We start from the raw sequence: 19,393 nt of genomic DNA on the forward strand, positions 1-19,393 counted from the left end.
AGCTCCGCGGACCCCAGCAGGAACCCCCCCCTTCCACCGCGGCGGTCCCGCCCGGGCAGGCACCCCCAGATCCCGCGCCCCCGCACCCAGTGCAGCCCCGGCCGGGGGCGGGGCGGGGCCGGGGGCGGGGCGCAGACGGCCGGGACTCCCTTCCAGCTGCGCGCCCGCAGCTCAGCGGCCATGGGGGCGCGGCTGGGCCGGCGGACCGGACCCGAGGCGGGCTCGGAAGCCGGGGCGGCGGCGGGGTGCGGGCCCGCGCCCTATGAGCGCCGGGTGCGCTGGCTCCGCGAGATCCAGTCCACGCTCCGCGAGCAGCGGCCGGAGCGCGCCCGGCAGCTGCTGCGCCTCCTGCGCCAGGCGAGAGAAGGAGCGGGCCGGCCCAGGGCTGGAGGCCGGGGAGGGGCCGGGAGCCGCGGGCTGCGGGCCTGGAAGGGGACGGGAGGTGCTGCGGAGCTGGCCCGGGGCGCGGGAGGCAGGGCTGGCCCCGGACGGGCGCGCGGGCCGGCAGGATTCCGAGGGGAGGGTACGACTGGCTGAAGGGGCTTGTCTGGGCGAGAGGACGAGGGACGGAAAGCAATCGGCTAGAGCGAAGGCTCGCGAGGCTGCGGGGTGGGGTGGGGGCTGTGAGTGCGGAGGAGGGGGCCGTGACGGTGTCCACCTATCTGGGGTTTGAGAGGTCAGTTGTGTGTGTTGAGGGTGCCCCAAGCCTGGAGCTAAGGACCCAGATTCAGGCCTTGGCGGGAGAAGAGTAGAGCTGGGAGGAGCGGCAAGGGAGTGGTGGGAGGGGGAGGACATCTTATACTGCGGGGCAAGAGGAAGCGGACGGCTCCTGGCTCCTCCAGGGTGAAGGGAGGCACTGCACAGGAGCCTGGAGAGAGGACCCTGGGAAGTGACAGCCCAGCTGGTCAGCCAATGCAACCCACCATGACCCTATAGCAGCTACAACTCACATCACCCAACCTCCTAACAGGCAGATCACGCCCACTGAGTACATACACCTGGCATCTGTACATCACAACACCACATCTGGACTGGGCGGGGGGGGCAGGGGGAGTGCGCCTCTGGTCTCACACACACCAGGTACCGGAGCCAGCCTGGGGTGCCCTAGGAGACATGGGTTCTGGTCCCAGCATCACCACTGGGCAAGCCACTTCCCTCTCTGGCCATGTCCCCTTCCCCCACAGCAGCTGCCACCACAACCTGCCCCATCCAGGAATCTGAAATCAGCCATGTAGGTGTTTGGCCTGCAGGTGGATAATTAGAGAAGGGAAACTGAGGCTTGGAGAACAGTGGTGAGCCTATGACCACAGAGCAGATTGGGGAGCAGCGGAGGCTGGAGCCCAGCCTCTAGTCTCCCAGCCCCACTCCCTGCTGTACTGGGTTTCCTTTTTCTAGGCCGACTCGGCTGGAAAGGTGGGACTGGCCCTTTAAGAGGAGCTGTCCAGACCAGCAGAAGGCTGGCTGTGTGTCTGGGGCCCTGTCTGGGTCAGCCCAGGCTCACCAGCTAGCCCTCTCTTCTGGATCCTCCCTAGCTGGCATTTGTAACTTGAATGGTGTTTAAAATGCAAACAGCAAAGCAGCACCCAATCTAACTGATCTGATCCAGAGGTACAGATCTTTGTCTGGGATGGTATCTGGAGCCCAAAGCACCAGAAGGACATTTTTTTTTTTTTTAAGCGGGGAAACCAGCTATGTGCCCCCTTGTGTCTCAGAGGTCAGGATTCCCAACCAAAGAGGGGGCTGTCCTGCCCCACAAGCTACAGGGACTCTGCAGTTATGGCCCTTGGGCATTCCCGCTTGTCTTCCTGTGCACAGGGGGCTTGTGCACAGACCGCGTCACTCTCTGGCTTGGGGAGGGCCCAGGGGTCTGGAGGCCCCTCCTGGCTGTGCCTGCCCCATCAGCTTGTCAGTATAATCTCTAAAAGGATGTTCAGTGCCACAGCAGGCCTGTGGGAATAACAGAAGGAGAAGCCCAAGGACTGAAGGGCAGGCCAGGGGCCCAATGGTGAGGTCTCTGTGAGGGGTGGGAGACCTGGAGGCTGGAGAAAGAGGCTGGTGGGCTGGGGAGGGTGGGAATGCCAGGGCGCGCAGGAGTCCCTAGTGTTACACAACGAGAGCATTTTGTCTCCACCAAAGCAGTTAAGGGTCAAGATTAGGTGTGTGTTTCCTGGAGCTGGCTCCGGCAGCCCAAGGGTGAGACTAGGTGGGTGCTGGGAGGCTGACAGGCCCAGGAGGAGGCTGTTAGGGAGAGAGGCCTGAAACTCCTCGAGCAGTGGGGAGGGAGAGCTGGGCAGAGAGGGGGGAAGGAAGAGTGCAGCGTGGTTCTGGGCTCCTACCTGAATGCTGGGAAGATGGGGATGGCGACGCCCTTTACTGCGCTGCAGCACAGGAGGTGAGGCCTGCTTCAGGGCAGGAGGTGAACACACCCAGTCTAAGCTGCCTTTGGGACATCTGAGCTGAGAAGGGGGCCCATGCTCACAAAAGGGGCCTGGACCTGTCAGCAAACAGATGGTGGCCAGAACTCGGGAGAGCTCAGGAATAGATGGAAGAGAGGCAAATGGCCCCGAAGGAATGCTGGAGGACAGCAGCATGGGGGGGGGAATCGTCAGATGAGCCCCCCAAAGAACCTTCCAGATAAGCCCAACCCCAGAGGAGGCAGGTGTCACAGTACCATGTTTTGCCTCCAGGGAACCAGTCTAAGGGTTTGGGAACCTACATATCACCTCCCTGAAGCCCCTGATGCACTGACACTCTCCTCATCCAAAGGGTCCACTTGCCTCTGGACAGTTGGCCCATTGCTGCCTGGGAAGAGACCCCAGCAAGCATCAGGGAGGGAGACAGAGAGAGGGGAACAGACGTGAGGGGCTGGCTTGGATGGGGGCCTGGAGAAGGGAGAGCCCAACTCCTGGCTCACTCAACTCTCCTCACCACCCACAGGACCTGGGCCTCGAGGGGACCCTCCTCACCGACATCCTCTACAGGAATGTGGCCTTCCTCAATCTGGTGGACCCCATCTCCCATGACCTGCTTGTGAACCTGGCCCGGGACCTGCAGTGCCCCAAGACGGTGAGGCCAGTAGACATGGACCTCAGGCTGGGCAGTGCAGCTGACAGGGACCAGGAGTGCCCAGGGCTGGGTGCTAGGAGCCTCATCCTCATCTGGTTTGCTTCGAGGCCTTGAGCAGATCAATGTCCCTCACTGGGACCTGATGCCAGCTTCAGTGTACTAGGAACACATGTGAGCTGTGCTTTCCTACACCTGAAAAGTCATGTGTTGGGTAGACCTGCTTCCTCTGCACCAGGACCCAGGATCCAGGCAGGAAGTCACACAGGGACCCTGAGGGACATAGAATGTTCTGACAGATCTGCTGACGGAACCAAACTCCCAGCCTCTGAGTTCCTGGGGCCAGAAGAGAGCTGCCCTCAGCTGGAAACCCTGTCTGCATGTCCCCATCCTGAATGGATACACTTGGGGACAAGTGCTCACTGCTTCCCATAGCAGTGTGAGCCACCAGCAAATCCCTCCTCATGTTGAATTGGCGTCTGTCACCTGGGGCCTCCATTCCCCCCCCCGCCCCTCCCAAGCCACCACATCTGCTCCCAACTCCGCTCTGGTGGCACCTGCAGACATTCTGCCATGAGCCTTGAAGGTGCTGTGCTCCTGATACAGCCACCAGCCCCCATCCCTTTGTCACAGTGAGTCCCTGTGTGAAACAGTGGTGCCCACTATGGGACCGGCCAGCCCCGAACTCCTACACTTATATGCAGACATCACCAAGGATCCTGAGGCTAGCCTAGAGCCACACAGTGACTGCCAGGGCTTGTTGCCACTGTGTGTACGCACTGTTAACAGAGGAACAGGATAAAGAATGTGCTGGGTAGTGGAGGGTGCACAGGGCCAGCTTTGTGGAAAGCAGAGCATCCCTGTTTTTCCACCCGAGCTAGGTCTCTATGAGGGCCCGCTTAGGCCCAGGAGAGAGCCAGGGGGCGGTGCTGTAACGCATGAACCCTCCCAGCCCTGGCAGCCCAGACCCAGGTCCTACAGGCACACAGTCTAGCTTTGAGAGTGAGAGGAAGAAGAGCATGCTGACCTGGCTTGTTTCTATTCCCTGGGGGTGGTGTCAGTGGAGCAGGGCTCCCTGGAGGGGCCTGGTTCTGCCTCCCCCTGTGGCGAGTCCCCGGGGAGCGCTGAGGGTGGGCAGGGAGCCGGCTGATAGCCCGGGACACTGGCCTTGGGCCTGAGGACAGGGAACAAGGGCCCATTGTCTAGGCCTCCTCCCGCCGGGCACTGCGGGCCTCCGACCAGCCTGTCCAGTTACCAGCGGGCAGCCTCCCCTGGCTCTGTGCCAGGCTACAGCCAGGGTGGGGGGTGAGAGGGGGATGCTAGTGGACAGCTCAGTGATCCATGATGAATCATGTGCTGGGGCACACACTTGGATCCCCAAGGCCCAGAGGGGGATGGGAGGGGCTCAGCCTCACCCTGACAACGCCGCCCCTCAACAGGACTATGAGCTCTGGAAATCCTCGGATAAGATCTGCCGGCAGCTAATCTATCACCTCACCCCTCACTCCAAGCGGCAGCGAGGGTCCAGCCTGCCCCGGAGGAAGACCCAGAGCTGGTAAGGGGAACCTATAGCCACAGCCCCACCTTGTGGGCCCTGAGGGTCCCTTCCTAGGCCGGCATGGAGAGGCAGTTCAGCAAGAGGCTGGTGCCTGAAACCCTACCCTGTGAGCCCCTCACTCTTGTCTGCATCACAGCCCTGGAATGCTCCCCAAGCCAAGATGCACCCTCTGTATGACCTGCTTCCTGCCGTTTGCTCGCCCCTCAATCCCTGGCCTGTCACAGGGCCTGGCCCTGACCCGGGCCAAGATGACCTCAGCAGACGTCTGCTGAATCCTCACAACAGGCTATGGAGGGAGACAGATTCTGGGTCATGATTCCAATTTTACAGGAAAGGAAACTGAGGTTGGGAGAGGCAAAGTGGCTTGCCCAAGGCCACACCCTGCCCTGATTTTCCTACAGCTCTTTGAAAAGCCTTTGCCAGGCTGCCTGAAGCCAAGGCCTCCACAGCCAGCCTGAGAGCTTGTTCTGCCATGGGGTCCCCCTCCCAGGCACTCCATCACAGCTCCGGGGCCCAACAGTCTGGGGACTGGCTGCAGACACCCAGGTCCAGGGACCCAGAACCACAGCCCCAGGGCTCTCCCCTGCTTTCTTCCCCATCCTTTGAGTCTGGTGGTTCACGATGAGCCCAGAGCCCACGGGGTTGTTCCCTGCCACGGTGGGTGAGGGCCCTGGAGGTAGTCCCACCGCCTATCTGCATAGTAGGGACATGTTCAAATGACAGGAGAGACCTAGAGGGGGCTCCAAGGGTGGTGGGGGACACTTCTCAGTCTCTAAACTTCCTTTCCAGCTTAGAACATGGGGGGCCCTTCACCTCCCAGCAGCCCACCCCTACACCTCCCAACACCTCCCCTCTTGCTACTCTGGGCCTGTCCCCTCTTTAGCCCCCAAAGCCGGGGGGACCAGCCTGATACCCTGTCACCCTCATAGGAACATCTGTCTGTACCCACAAAGGGTCAACCTTAGAGGAGGTGTGGGCTCAGGAGTCGGAGCACCTCAATTTGAAGACCTGGCTTCCTTCTTAGCGGTGTGGGACCATGCAAGAGTCCTGTCACCTCTCTGAGCGTCATTTGCTCCCCGGCAGAATGGGATAATCATTCTTACTCTAGATGTAACAGGTGTGGCCACGCAGGCATGCAGTAGGTTTTTATAACAATGGCTCGGGGAAGTTTAACACATGTATATTTATTCCTCACAACAGCCAGGTCTCCTTTTCACCAAAGGAGAAACTGAGGCTCAGAGAGGTTCCAAGAATTGCCCATGGCCACCCATCTAGAAAGTAGCGTGGCCTGACTGTAGGGCCCGGGTCCCACTAGCACCATGGGCTGCCCCGACGGGTCACTATCTGCAGCCAGTGGGGACCTGCCTGGGCCATGGACCCTTGCTCAGTCCATCCTTGCCTGCCACCTTCCCACAGCCTCAAGAGCAGCCTCCAGATGACTCAGTTGGCGGGGGAGACCGTGAACCTTTCAGGGATTCCGCTGTCCTCGAGGGATGTGCAGCACATCATGCGCTACCTGGGAAGCCAGGGAGCCGGGCTCACGGTGCTGGATCTGAGCTTCACGGGGCTGAGCGATGAGCTGCTGCGCCTGATGCTGCCCAGCCTCTGGACGCTGCCCCACCTCACCCAGCTCCTGCTCAACGGCAACAGGCTGACGAGGGCCACTGCTCGCGAGCTCACTGAGGCCGTCAAGGACTCCGCCAAGTTCCCCGCGCTGGCCTGGGTGGACCTGGGCAACAATGTGGACGTGGCCTCCTTGCCCCAGCCCCTGCTGGTCGGCCTGCGCCGGCGGCTCAGCCAGCGCACCTCACTCCCCACCATCTATGAGGGCCTAGACCTTGAGCCTGAGGGCAGCGTGGCTGGGGCCACCTCTGCTGCCTCCACCTGGGGCTCTGCAGCCGCTGGGCCAGGGTCTGAGCCCCAGGCCTGCTGCACGAGGTGACCCGCCACCCACCCTGGCTCCTACCTGAGTCCCGATGCTCCTAGGCACATGGCATGGGGGATGATGGAGGCCCTGCAGGCCCCCAGAAATCCAGTGTAAATGCGCAGCCTGGGATGAAGGGGATGGAAGGAGAAGGGGTTCACCAGAGTCCAGATGGTCAACCCAGGATGCACTGTCAGGCTTCCCTCAGCAGGAAGCGATCCCACAGTAAACGGTGATGTCCCGCTCTGCCTCAGCCTTTCTGCACTGTGGACCTCAGGGCCACTGAGCGCCAGCCCTGCTTTTGGGGTGGGGAGGAGGGGTGGCCAAAGATTCAAGGATGCTGCCCACCTGAAAGGGAGGGCCCAAGCTCACACTGACTTCCTCTAGGTGCTCCCTGGGCAGACACCAAGGTGTGCGGTCAGGTCCACCTGTAGGCTGGGGAGTTAGAGGAGGCCGCCAGGGACCTGACCTTCACATCTGGGTGGGGCTTGGAGAGGAGCAGGTTGGGAGGCCACAGAAGGGCAAAGCTCAGAATGGAGCCCACAGTAATCTTGTGCCTGAGCCCAGGACCCCTTGGACTGGGGACAAGACTGTGCTGGCAGGAGGCAAGTTTCATCGCCCACAGGGCGAGTCCTGCCCACCACCCCTAGTACCCACCCCCCAGGCTTCCTGTACTTAGTGGGCAACTCCACGGGGTTAGGAGGTACCTCTGACCAGAGACAAAGAGCTTGTGTGTTCCCTCCAGGCCCTGAAGGCCCACGTGCACAGTCCTTCCCTCTGGTGGACCCCAAAAAAGCACGTAGGAGGTGGAGGTGGGCACATCCAGCAGTGGGTGGTTGGGGGTGGAGCATTCCTAGGGCTGCCCCAGGAGTAGCCTGTACCCAGCAGGGGGCTATCTCCCATCTCCCTAAGGACCATCAGGGCAGGCTCCAGATCAGAAGCCTAAAGCCATGGTTGCCCCTCCCACCCCAGCCTTGTGTGGAGAGCTGGAGTACAGCCCAACTAGGAGTTGGGCAGGGCAAAGACAAGGAAGGAATTTAAAGATGCCCCGGGGTGGGGGGAACTGGGTCCCAGAGTGGGGAAGCCAGCAGCCTAAGTCTCCCATGCACAGCCAGGTCAGGTCTGGGGCAGTGGGAATCCTCATGGATGAGGAGAGACCTGGTGGCAGAGAGAAGCCCCCTGGGCCAAAGAGAAGGTGGGGCTCACCCCTGGGCCTACGTACCCAGGCCCACCAGCTGACCTTCCTCCACATTTGGGCCCACAGGGGACCATGAGTCAGCACGGATTCCAGTCTGGCCAGATATACAACAGCCTCTTGGGCCAGAAAGGCGATGGCCAAGAAGGGTGAGGACAGCATGGTGCTGGGTTCCAGGACCAGGCAGGAAGTGGGGAGGAAAAGAGCTCCCTCTCAGCTGCTGCCTGCTCACCCTGAGGGCAGGCCCCTGCTAGCCTGGCTGCTTTTGGAGGAACCCTTATCTGGACGTGGTGGGAAGGGTGTGAATAACACCAGCTCTCTGCTCCTGACTTGCTGTTGGGACCTGGCCATGGCCTCCTCTCTCCCGGCCTTGGGTCTCTCTTTTTTCCTCTGTATTAAACAGGGCTGGCTCTCCATAGTTCCTTCCAGCTCTCAACCCTCCATCCTGGGGTCCTGACCCTCTCAATCCTCCTCGTTTTAAAGACATGGGCCTGCCCATTGGCTTGGGAGCCACAGAAGTGTTTCCGGTGCCCTCACTCCGGAGCAAGGGGCTCAGGCTTCCCAGAGCAAGGCAAAGCAGGGTGGGAGAGGAAAAAGGCCGGCAGAGAGAAAGATGGGGAAACCAGCCTTGCACGGGGCAGGCTGATAAGTCCGTCACAAACAAGAGGCAGTGTTCTCCTGTGATTCTTTGCTGGAGAAATGCCAAGCTCTCTGCTCCCCCCAGCCCTCCTGCTCCCCCCAGCCCTCCTGCTCCCCTCGCTCCCTGCCCACCACTGGCCCCAATCCAGCCCACAAACCTTGAATGTCGCTGCTGGGAGAGACTCCTACCAGAATTTTTACGACGACCTGAGCGGGGTGTCACCAGGCGAGCTCTGGGAGAATTCAGGCAGCAGCAGCTGGTCTCAATCTCCCCGCCTCTCAGACGGAGGCAGACGATGCGGCAGCTGAGCTCAAGCATAAACCCGCTCAAGAGAAGAGGGTTGGCCTTGTTGCCAGGCAGGTGTCCACAGCCCCTTCACAGGCCCTCCTGTCAGGGCCTCTCGGCCACCGGCTACTCTACAAGCAGGGACACTCTGGGAGGAGGGGGCTTGTGCCGTGAAGCTTGGTGGGCAGAGAGCCCCCGCCAGGTGGCCTCCAGCTTGACTTCCAGACCCAAGAGGCAGCAGGTGGGCCTGGCCCAGGCCCCGTCTTGGAGGCAGATATGCGCGGCCTGGTCGCAGCCCTGTCACCCACTGGCGGTGTCCTCTCGGGGCCTGTTCCTTCATCTTGGGAACTAGATACACCAAGCCTCCCCTTATTCTGCTGGAGAGAGCATGACAAGGTCTGGAAAGTGCCTGCTGTGTGTGTGTTGGGGGGGGAGGCACAGGGCAGGCACTCTTCAGCATCACTGGGGCCCCCACCCAGGGCCCCCTGGATGGGAATGGCAGGAGCCCAAACCTTCAGAACTAGGCAGAGCTGAAGCCCTTTATTTATTTGGAGAGTACTCCTGTAGCTTTTCAGTGGGCTAGGTACTGTTCTGATGGCTTTACACACCTTTAATTCTCTTCCCACTTATAGGTGAGTAGCTGAAACAGGGAGAGGTTAAGTGATCTAAGGTAAAGAGCTAGAAACTGGAGGAGACAGGATGTGAGCCAGGAGGCCTGGCTTGTCTGTGATGCTACAGCCATCCTGGGGGCTGGGGATTCACTGGAATTCTTGAGTAAGCCCCTGCCAAAGATACCATTCGACACAGGAGACCATCACAGAGCTCTGATGGCAGGTGTCCTGCAGTGGGAGAGACCCTCAGCCCACTCCTAGCACAAGACCAATCAGGACCTCCCTGGACCTGTTTCTTTGTGTTCAAAATGGGTGGGGAGGGAAGCAGAGAGGACCCAGGCTTTGCCCTCTTCCAGGATTGAAAGGGACAGATGGGAAGTGGGTTCGGAAGTACTCATCAGACTGAAGGAAGCCCAGCCAACTGCACGTACCTTCACCTCTCTGGGCATCAGCCTCCTCAAGCCTAAAGCCGCCTTGCCAGGATGTTCAGAGCACTGAAGGGAGATGTGTAGGAAAGATACCTGTGATCCACAGGATCTCTGGGACCAACACTTGGGGACTTCTTTTCTGTCCCAGAAGGGAGAATATTTGAGCTCAGATAAGGTGCTTTCAATATGAGTTTACAGCAAATGTCAGCTTCTGCTGAGTCTTCGTCTTGAAAATCCAAAATCTCCAGCAGCTGATACCAGTGGTTGATATCAACCCAGAACAGAGGTTTTTCTCTAGGTTCTAGAGGGAAAGGAAAACAAACTTCTTCCTCTTAGAGATAGTTGCCAATCATCAACGAAAACCAGTATTTCCTTTCCCAACTGTATACTTCAATTTTAATTTTTTTAAATTGTATTTTTATTTTTTAATTTTTTTAAAAAAGACTTTATGTATTTATTTGTCAGAGAGAGAGAGAGAGAGAGCACAAGCAGAGGGAGTGGCAGGCAGAGGGAGACACAGGCTCCCCTCTGAGCAAGAAGCCCAATGTGGGACTCGATCCCAGGACCCTGGGACCATGACCTGAACCGGAGGCAGCCACTTAACTGACTGAGCCACCCAGGCGTCCCTATTTCTTTATTTTTTTTAAAAAAAGATTTATTTATTTCGGGGCACCTGGGTGGCTCAGTCGTTAAGCGTCTGCCTCCGGCTCAGGTCATGATCCCAGGGTCCTGGGATCGAGCCCCTCATCGGGCTACCTGCTCAGCAGGAAGCCTGCTTCTCCCTCTCCCACACCCCCTGCTTGTGTTCCCTCTCTCGCTGTGTCTCTCTCTGTCAAATAAATAAATAAAATCTTTAAAAAAAAAAAGATTTATTTCAAGAGAGAAAGCACGGGGAGGGGCAGAGGGAGAGAGAGAGAGAATCTCAAGCAGACTTGGAGCTGAGCGTGGAACTCCACTTTGGGCTCATTCTCATGACCCTGAGATCATGACCTGATCCGAAATCAAGAGTCAGGCGCTTAACCAACTGAGTCACTCAGGCACCCCCAGAATTGTATAATCTTTCATTGTGGTACAACTGAAATAATAAAGTGGACATAACAAGTGTTACAATTTTTTTTAGATTTATTTATTTATTTTAAATTTTTAGAGAGAGTGGGTGCTTGTGTGTGCTTGCATGTGTGCGCACGTGGGAGGAGAGGCAGAGGGAGAGAATCTTCAAGCAGACGCCCCGCTGAGCGCAAAGCCCAAAGGGGGCTCAATCTCAATCTCACAAACCATGAGATCATGACCTGAGCGGAAACCGAGAGTCAAGACACTTAGCCAACTGAGCCAGCCCGGTGCCTCAACAAGTGTTACAATTTAAAGTGTACAGTATGGTACATTTTGACTTCCATGAAACCACCACCACAATCAAGACAGTAAAGATATCTGTAATTTCCAAAAGTTTCCGTGTGCCCCTTGATAATTCATCCTTCCTACCCCTCTCTGCCCACTCCCTTCCAAGCAGGGGGTCTTTGACCTGCTTGCTCTCCTTATAGATTAGTTTGCATTTTCTAGAGGGTTTTGTTGCTTTTTTTTTTTTTTTTTAGTTTATTTATTCTTTTGGTAATCTCTACGCCTAATGTGGGGCTTGAACTCACGACCCCGAGATCAAGAGTCACACACTCTTCCAACTGAGCTAGTTAGGCGCCTCTATAGTTTTAGATATATGGAAGAATACGGAGTGTACTCTTTTATATTTCTTTCACTCAGCATAATTATTTTGAGATTCCCACGATGTTGCATATATCAGTAGTTCCTCTTAATTGTTGAGTCGTATTTTATTGGATGGATGCACTGCCATTTATTCACCTGTCAATGGACATTTGGGCTGTTTCCAGTGTTTAGCTATTAAAATACAGCTGCTATGAATATTCGTGTACAAGGTTTTACGTGAATATATATTTCCTTTTCTTTTGGATAGTAGTATCTCACTATGGTTTTCTTTTCTTGTAATATCTTTGCCTGCCTGGTTTCGCTTATCAGGGTAATGCTGGTCTCATAGAATGAGTTGAGAAGTTATTCCCTTCTCTTCAATTTTTTATGAAGAGTTTAGGAGAATTGATATTATTTCTTCCTTAAATATTTGGTAAAATTTCTCAATGAAGGCACATGGGCCTGGAGTTCTCTTTGTAGATGGTTTTCAACTACAATTCCAGTTTCCTTAATAGGTATAGGACTATTCAGGTTAGTTTCAGGTTAGTACTTCTTGAGTAAGTATTGGTATTTTGGATCTTTTAAGGAATTTGTCCATTTCATCTGAGTTGTTGAATTTGTTGGCATAAAATTTTTCATGATAATCCCTTTCAATATCTGTGGAATTTGTAGTAGTCACCTCTCTCATTCCTGAGAGTGGTAATTGTGTCTTTTTTTTTTTTTCCTGATCAGTCTGGCTAGAGGTTTATCAATTTTATGATCTTGATTTTCTCTATGGTTTTCTGTTTTCTATTTCACTGATACCCACTTTGATCTCTTTCTTCTGCTTACTTTAGGTTTCATTGGTTCTTCTTTTTTTTAATTTATTTTTTATTTTTTGTAAGTAATTTCTACACCCAATGTGGGGCTCAAACTGACAACCCCAAGATCAAGAGGTGCATGCTCCACTGACTGAGCCAGCCACGAGCCCCTTTTCTAGATTCTCAAATGAATTTTCTTGTCTGGTATTAATATAGCTGAGATCATTGATCTGAGACCTTTCTTTTTTTTCTAATATATGTTTACTGCTATAAATGTCCTGTCCCCCCATCACACCAAGTTCTGTTTTAGTGGCGTCCCACAAATTCTGACATGTTGTGTTTCCATTTAAAAGTCAGTTCATGGGGCGCCTGGGTGGCTCAGTTGGTTAAGTTTCAGCTCAGGTCATGATCCCGGGGTCCTACCATCAGGCTTCCTGCTTGTGCGGAGCCTGCTTCTCCCTCTCCCTCTGCTCCTCCCCCTGCTCATGTTTGAGCATGCACCCGTGCTCCGCGCTCTCTCTCAAATAAATAAATAAAATCTTCAAAAAATAAATAAATAAATACAATAAAAGTCATTTCAAAATACTAATTTCTCTTTTGGTTTCTTCTTTGATCCATGGGTTACTTAGAAGTGTGTTATTTTGTTTCCAAATTATTTAGAGATTTTCCAAGGATCTTTCTGCTAATGATTTCTAATTTAATTGCTTTGTAGTCAGACAACATAGTATGGCTTTGAAGCCTTTTGAACTTTGGTAAATGTTCTGTGTACACTTGAGAAGAATGTGCACTTGAGAATTCTGCTATTGTTGGGTGGTTCTATTAAGTGTTAATCAAAATCAAGTTGACTACTATATCCTTGCTGGTTTTCAGTCTCCTTGAGCTATTGATTATTGAGAGGGGAACTGAAACCCTTGACTGTAAAGGTATTTGTCTATTTCTAGTTGCATTTTTTGCATCATGTATTTTGAAGCTTTATTATTAGGTGGATAAATGTTTAAGATTCTTATGGCTCCTTGATTAACTGACCCTATCATCATTATGAAATGACCATTATCCTGGTAATATTTCTTTTTTTTCAAGATTTTATTTATTTATTTTGAGAGAGAGCAAGAGAGAGCACAAACGGGGGTGGGAAGGGGCAGACAGAGAGGGAGAAGCAGACTTCCCGCTGAGCAGGGAACCCAACGTGGGGTTCGATCCCAGGACCCTGGGATCATGACCTGAGCCGAAGGCAGACGCTTAACCGACTAAGGCACCCAGGCGCCCCCTGGTAATATTTCTTGCTCTGAAACCTACTTAGCTAATATTAATATAGCTACTGCAGCTTTCTTTTGATTAGTTGTTAGCAATGGTATTATCTCTTTCCATCTTTTCACTTTTATAACCTATTTGTGTCTTTATATTTAAAGTGTGTTTCTTACAGGTAGCATATAGGTGGGTGCTGCTTTTTAATTTTTTAAAAATTTTATTTAAATTCTAGTTAGTTAATAGCGGCGCCTGGGTGGCGCAGTCAGTTAAGCGTCTGCCTTTGGCTCAGGTCATGGTCCCGGGGTCCTGGAATCGAGCCCCGCATCGGGCTCCCTGCTCGGCGGGGAGCCTGCTTCTCCCTCTCCCAGTCCCCCTGCTTGTGTTGTCTCTCTCGCTGTGTCTCTGTCAAATAAATAAATAAAATCTTTAAAAAAAATAAATAAGTTCTAGTTAGTTAATATATAGTGTAATATTGGTTTCAGGAGTAGAACTTAGTGATTCATCACTTACATATAACACCCAGTGCTCATCATAACAAGTGCCCTCCTTAATATCCATCACCCAGTTACCCCATCCTCCACCCACTTCTCTCCATCAACCCCTAGTTTGTTCTCTAGCTTTAAGTCTCTTATGGTTTGCTTCCCTCTCTCTGTTTTTTCCTTTCTATACGTTCAACTGTTTTGTTTCTTTTTTTTTTTAAGATTTTATTTATTTATTTATTTAACAGAGAGAGAGAGAGAGAGAGAGAGAGAGCGAGCACAAGCAGGGGGAGTGGCAGGCAGAGGGAGAGGGAGAAGCAGGCTCCCTGCAGAGCAAGGAGCCAGATGCTGGGCTCCATCCCAGGACCCTGGGATCATGACCTGAGCTAAAGGCAGATGCCTAACCGACTGAGCCACCCAGTGCCCCTCATATGTGGAATTTAAGAAACAAAACAGATGGGGGCGCCTGGGTGACTCAGTTGGTTAAGCATCTGCCTTCAGCTCAGGTCATGATGCCAGGGTCCTGGGATCAAGCCCCACATCGGGCTCCCTGCTCAGCGGGGAGCCTGCTTCTCCCTCTCCCTCTGCCTGCCACTCCCCCTGCTCGTGCTCTGTCAAGTAAATAAATAAAATCTTTTTAAAAAATTAAAAAAATAAATTGGAGTGTTTATACCATTTATAATTACTGTGATTATTAAATGTGACTGTTAATGTGATTATTAATTACATTTAATGTGATTCTTGATATGGTTAGTATGGTTATTAATAGGTCATTATTTTTTTCTCTTTATGAAAAAGTATCAAATTTCCTTTTTTTTTAAAGGTTTTATTTATTTAGGGGCACCTGGGTAGCTCAGTCGTTAAGCGTCTGCCTTCGGCTCAGGTCATGGTCCCAGGGTCTTGGGATCGAGCCCCGCATCGGGCTCCCTGCTCAGCGGGAGGCCTGCTTCTCCCTCTCCCACTCCCCCGGCTTGTGTTCCCTCTCTCGCTGTGTCTCTCTGTCAAATAAATAAATAAAATCTTAAAAAAAAAATTTATTTATTTATTTATTTATTTGAGAGAGAGCGAGAGTGAGAGAGCACCAGCAGGGGGTGAAAAGCAGAGAGAAAGGGAGAAGCAGGCTCCTCGCTGAGCAAGGAGCTTGATGCGGAGCTTGATCCCAGGTCCCCGAGATCACGACCTGAGCTGAAGGCAGAAAGCAGATGCTTAATCAACTGAGCCACTGAGGCACCCCTCAGATTTATTTCAATATCTAGTTTCATTTTTAAATTAAAGCTGTTAGATAATTTTTTGTAATTTAAAATTCATCATCAGAGGTGAGGAAAACATTATGAAGCTATTATGTACTGACAGCGAATAAAATTATTGGACTATGCATTTATAAAAGCCATGTCTAATACTAAAAGTTCCAGTTATACTACTTAACTGGAGGAAATATACTTTAGCTCTTTATTTCTAATTTTTAAAATTTTATTATGTTATGTTAGTCACCATACATACATCATTAGTTTTTGATGTAGTGTTCCATGATTCATTGTTTGTGTATAACACCCAGTGCTCCGTTCAATACGTGCCCTCTTTAATACCCATCACCAGGCCAACCCATCCCCCCACCCTATTTCTAATTTTAACACATTTTCATTTTGACATAATTTCCCTTTTTCACCCAATTATTAGTACGATGAACAAAGTTTTTCCAAATGTTAAACCTTTCTTACCACTTAAGAAACATGACTTATTACTTTTTAAGAATTCCTTACAAGAAATGTGAATTTTTAATTTTCACCATGAACCTGTTTGATCAAAATATAGAACATCACTACTAAATAAACTGAAACAAAGAACGGAATAAAAACCACAAAAGTGGCATCTATATAATCTGCAAATTATCTGATAAAGACATTTTAACTAATTCACATTTCTACATACCACAAGAAAGAATAACCTGGTTCCAAAGTACCACAAGGTTTGCATTTTTACTGCAAGCCTTATTTTTTTTTTAAAGATTTTACTTATTTATTTGAGAGAGAGAGAAGGCACACAAGCAGGGGGAGGAGCAGAGGGAGATGGAGCAGACTCCTCACTGAGCAGGGAAGCTCATGTGGGGCTCATTCCCAGGACCCCAAAGTCAGAGGCTTAACCGACTGAGCCACCCAGGGGCCCCTTTACTGCAAGCTTTAAGTCATAGTGTTATTTTACTCATGTTCATAAGTACAAAACTTGTTATACCCGGTAGGTGGTATTTTACATAGTCAATAAAAGAATTCTTTATAAAATTAGATTTTAAAAAATGCAGAATTGGGGCACCTGGGTGGCTCAGTCATTAAGCGTCTGCCTTCGGCTCAGGTCATGATCCCAGGGTCCTGGGATCAAGCTCTGCATCGGGCTCCCTGCCCGGCGGGAAGCCTGCTTCTCCCTCTCCCACTCCCCTTGCTTGTGTTCCCTCTCTCGTGTCTCTCTCTGTCAAATAAATGAAATTAAAGAAAAAAATGCAGAATGTCTGATAATTATCTCAAAGGCTAAAAAATGAAAAAGGCAGAACACAGAAATAGTCATTGGTTAATATTTAGCTTTGAGAAAGCCAGAAATAATTCTATTCCAAGAAATAAGCAATAATGATAAAAGATGTAATTAGTATACTATATGCCTTTTAAGCCAAAGCACACTTTTCACCTCAAGATAGTTCTGATTTTTACATTCTTAATTCCCTTCGTCCAGAAAAGAACTCCATTCTAAGCCATTATTTGAATAGAGTTCATAATATATAGTCATTATTCTCCACAGGATGTTTTCGTTACAGTACATAAACTGCAAAATGGCAAATGACTAAGTCAGTTATAAATTATTTATAGCATAATAAATGGCAATTTACAATAACCATCAACAGACTTCTACACCAGAGCCTAAATGTTGCTGCAGTAGAAGTCACAACTAACATGACTCTTCCATGTGCTCAGACTTCGTTTACTACAAATTACTGTCATAAAAACCAGAAAAGAAACCTTAGTGGGTCCTTCCAAAACTGCATAATTTTCCAAATTATTTTCCTCTGGGCGTAAGAAGCTGTTCATTCCTTCAATCCTTTTTTTCATTTAGCTTTTGCAATAGTTCCTTGATGGTTTTGCTTCTTCTTTTGCTCCTTTTCCCTCAATCATCTTGGCCAATTTCCCGGACAGTATGACATTTGTTAGAAACAATGGAGTAAGGGCCAAAACAAAGTTGTAAGGAAGCCATGTGGGTCCTTTGCAGCCCATTCCACAACACACTCAGCCCAAGTCTTTATACCAAACATCTCTGTAAGTCTTATGCTTTAGTAGTGATCTCCAACTTTGTCCTGAGATTATTAGTGAACTGGTAACAATTTCAGATGACCCTTGGTTGTTTGTCTTCTTTGGCTCTCCCATACACTTGTGAGACAAGGTTTAAATTCTGTATCTTCCTTCCCTAAGGGGTCCACCAGACTAGATCTCCAAACCGGACACACACAGCTCCTGAAGCTGCAGCTGATTGTACTTCATCGGCATCAGCATGTCCCCTCCATCCTTTGTTTTCCCCCTTGCTCATTCTTCCTTCCTTACCCTACCCAGCCACCACTCCCAGGGGGCTCTGCCTGCAAGCGGCTGCCTCTGCTGGGCACTGGGGCAAAACCTCCACAGCGGCCACGACCAGCCTCCCCTACATCACAGCCAGGACCACGGGCTCGGACCCCTCAAGAGGCCATTACTGATGGCCAGTCATCTTGCTATTTCTTTTTTTTTTTTTTTAAGATTTTATTTATTTGACAGAGAGAGAGACAGCCAGAGAGGGAACACAGGCAGGAGGAGTGGGAGAGGGAGAAGCAGGCTTCCTGCAGAGCAGGGAGCCCAACGCAGGGCTCGATCCCAGGACCCTGGGATCATGACCTGAGCCCAAGGCAGACACTTAACGACTGCGCCACGCAGGCGCCTCTTGCTATTTATTTTCTATTTGCCCCATCTGTTCTTTGTTCCCCTCTTCCTCCTTTTCTGCCTTCTTTTAGAATATTTATGAACCCATCATAAATCTTCTCTTGTTGGCTTAACTTTTTTTATTGAGGCAAAATCCACATAATATAAAATTCCCCATTTTAACCATTTTTTATTAGATTTTATTTTTAGGTAATCTACCCCCAGCATAGGGCTCAAACTTACAATTCAGAGATTGAGAGTCACGCCCTAAAGCCACTGAGCCAGCCAGGCATCCCACCATTTTAACCTTTTTAAAGTGTACAATTCAGTGGCTTTTAGTATATTCTCCCTGTTGTGCAACCACCCTAATTACAGAACATTTTCATTACCCCATAAAAGAAACCCCATTGCCATCACGTAGGCACTCCTTATTCTCCCTTCCCCAGTCTGTGGCAACCACTAATCTGCTTTGTCTCCACGAATTCGCCTATTGTGAACATTTCATATAAATGGAATCATACATGGCCTTTTGTGTCTAATTTCTTTCACTTAGCATGTTTTCAAAGTTCATCCATGTCATAGCATGGACCAGTAATTCACATCTTTTTATGGTTAAATAATATTCCATTGTATGGATATACCATTTGTTTATCCATTTATCAGCTGATGGACATTTGAGTGTTGGCTTTTTTCATTTCAGGGCTGCTTGGGGTTTATATTATATATCTTTATCACAATCTACCTTCAAGTATTATACCACTTCTAATATAAGAATCTTACAATAGTATGCTTTCCTTTCTTCCCTCTTGGCCTTTATGCTAATATTGTCATGCATTTTGCTTTTACGTATGTCATAAGCCCCATAACACAATCTCACTTCTTTGTGTAGATAATAGATTTCCATGTGGTGTAATTTTCCTAATGCCCAAAGGATGTCCTTCATTGTATTTTGTATATAGCAGGCTTCCTGGTGATGAATTTTTTTTCAGCCTTTGTAGGTCTGAAAACATCTTTATTTTGCCTTCATTTTTGAAAGATGCTTTTTCTCAAGTACTGAATACTAGATTAGCAGGTTTTTCTTTTCTGTCAGTACTTTAAAGATCTTTATCCTTGCACTCTTTCCAATGAGTAATGTCATCCTCATCTTTGTTCCTTTGATTATAACGTATTTTTCCTCTAGCTGCTTTTTAAAATGTTCTCTCTTCACTGGTTTTGAGTTATGATATGCTTTGGTGTCGTTTTCTCCATGTTCCTTGTGCTTGAAGTTCATGTAGCTTCTTGGATCTGTGGGCTTATAGTTCTCATCAAGTTTGGAAAGTTTTTGGCCATTATCTCTTCAAATAATATTTCTGTCCCCATCATTGCCTCTCCTTCAGGGACTCCAACTCTGCATAGATTAGGTCTTGAAGCTGTCTCACGATGTTCTTCTTCTGCAGATGTCTTCCCCTCTCCGTTTCATTTTGGAGAGCTTCTATGCCTATGCTTTCAAGTTCACTCGTCTTTTCTTCTCAGCAGTGTCTGATCTGCTGTTAATCTCATCC

At 50.5% G+C, this 19,393-nt stretch overlaps 1 protein-coding gene and 1 pseudogene across 1 annotated transcript; one reads left to right on the forward strand and one right to left on the reverse strand.

The window, feature by feature from the left end:
- Positions 1–143: 143 nt before the first annotated feature.
- LRRC75B (leucine rich repeat containing 75B) lies at positions 144–6,791 on the forward strand. Its single transcript, XM_028094178.2, has 4 exons — positions 144–357; positions 2,938–3,066; positions 4,503–4,618; positions 6,038–6,791. The coding sequence occupies exons 1-4, from the start codon at positions 181–183 to the stop codon at positions 6,561–6,563; spliced, it is 948 nt and encodes a 315-aa protein (XP_027949979.1). The 5' UTR covers positions 144–180; the 3' UTR covers positions 6,564–6,791.
- A 9,724-nt stretch (positions 6,792–16,515) lies between these two features.
- LOC114201506 (small integral membrane protein 15-like) lies at positions 16,516–17,322 on the reverse strand (annotated as a pseudogene).
- Between the last annotated feature and the right edge of the window lie 2,071 nt (positions 17,323–19,393).

The sequence above is a fragment of the Eumetopias jubatus genome, unplaced genomic scaffold (genome assembly GCF_037043125.1).
Source record: "Eumetopias jubatus isolate StellerSeaLion01/CBP00866 unplaced genomic scaffold, mEumJub1_p1.0 scaffold_16, whole genome shotgun sequence".
Lineage (NCBI taxonomy): Eukaryota > Metazoa > Chordata > Mammalia > Carnivora > Otariidae > Eumetopias > Eumetopias jubatus.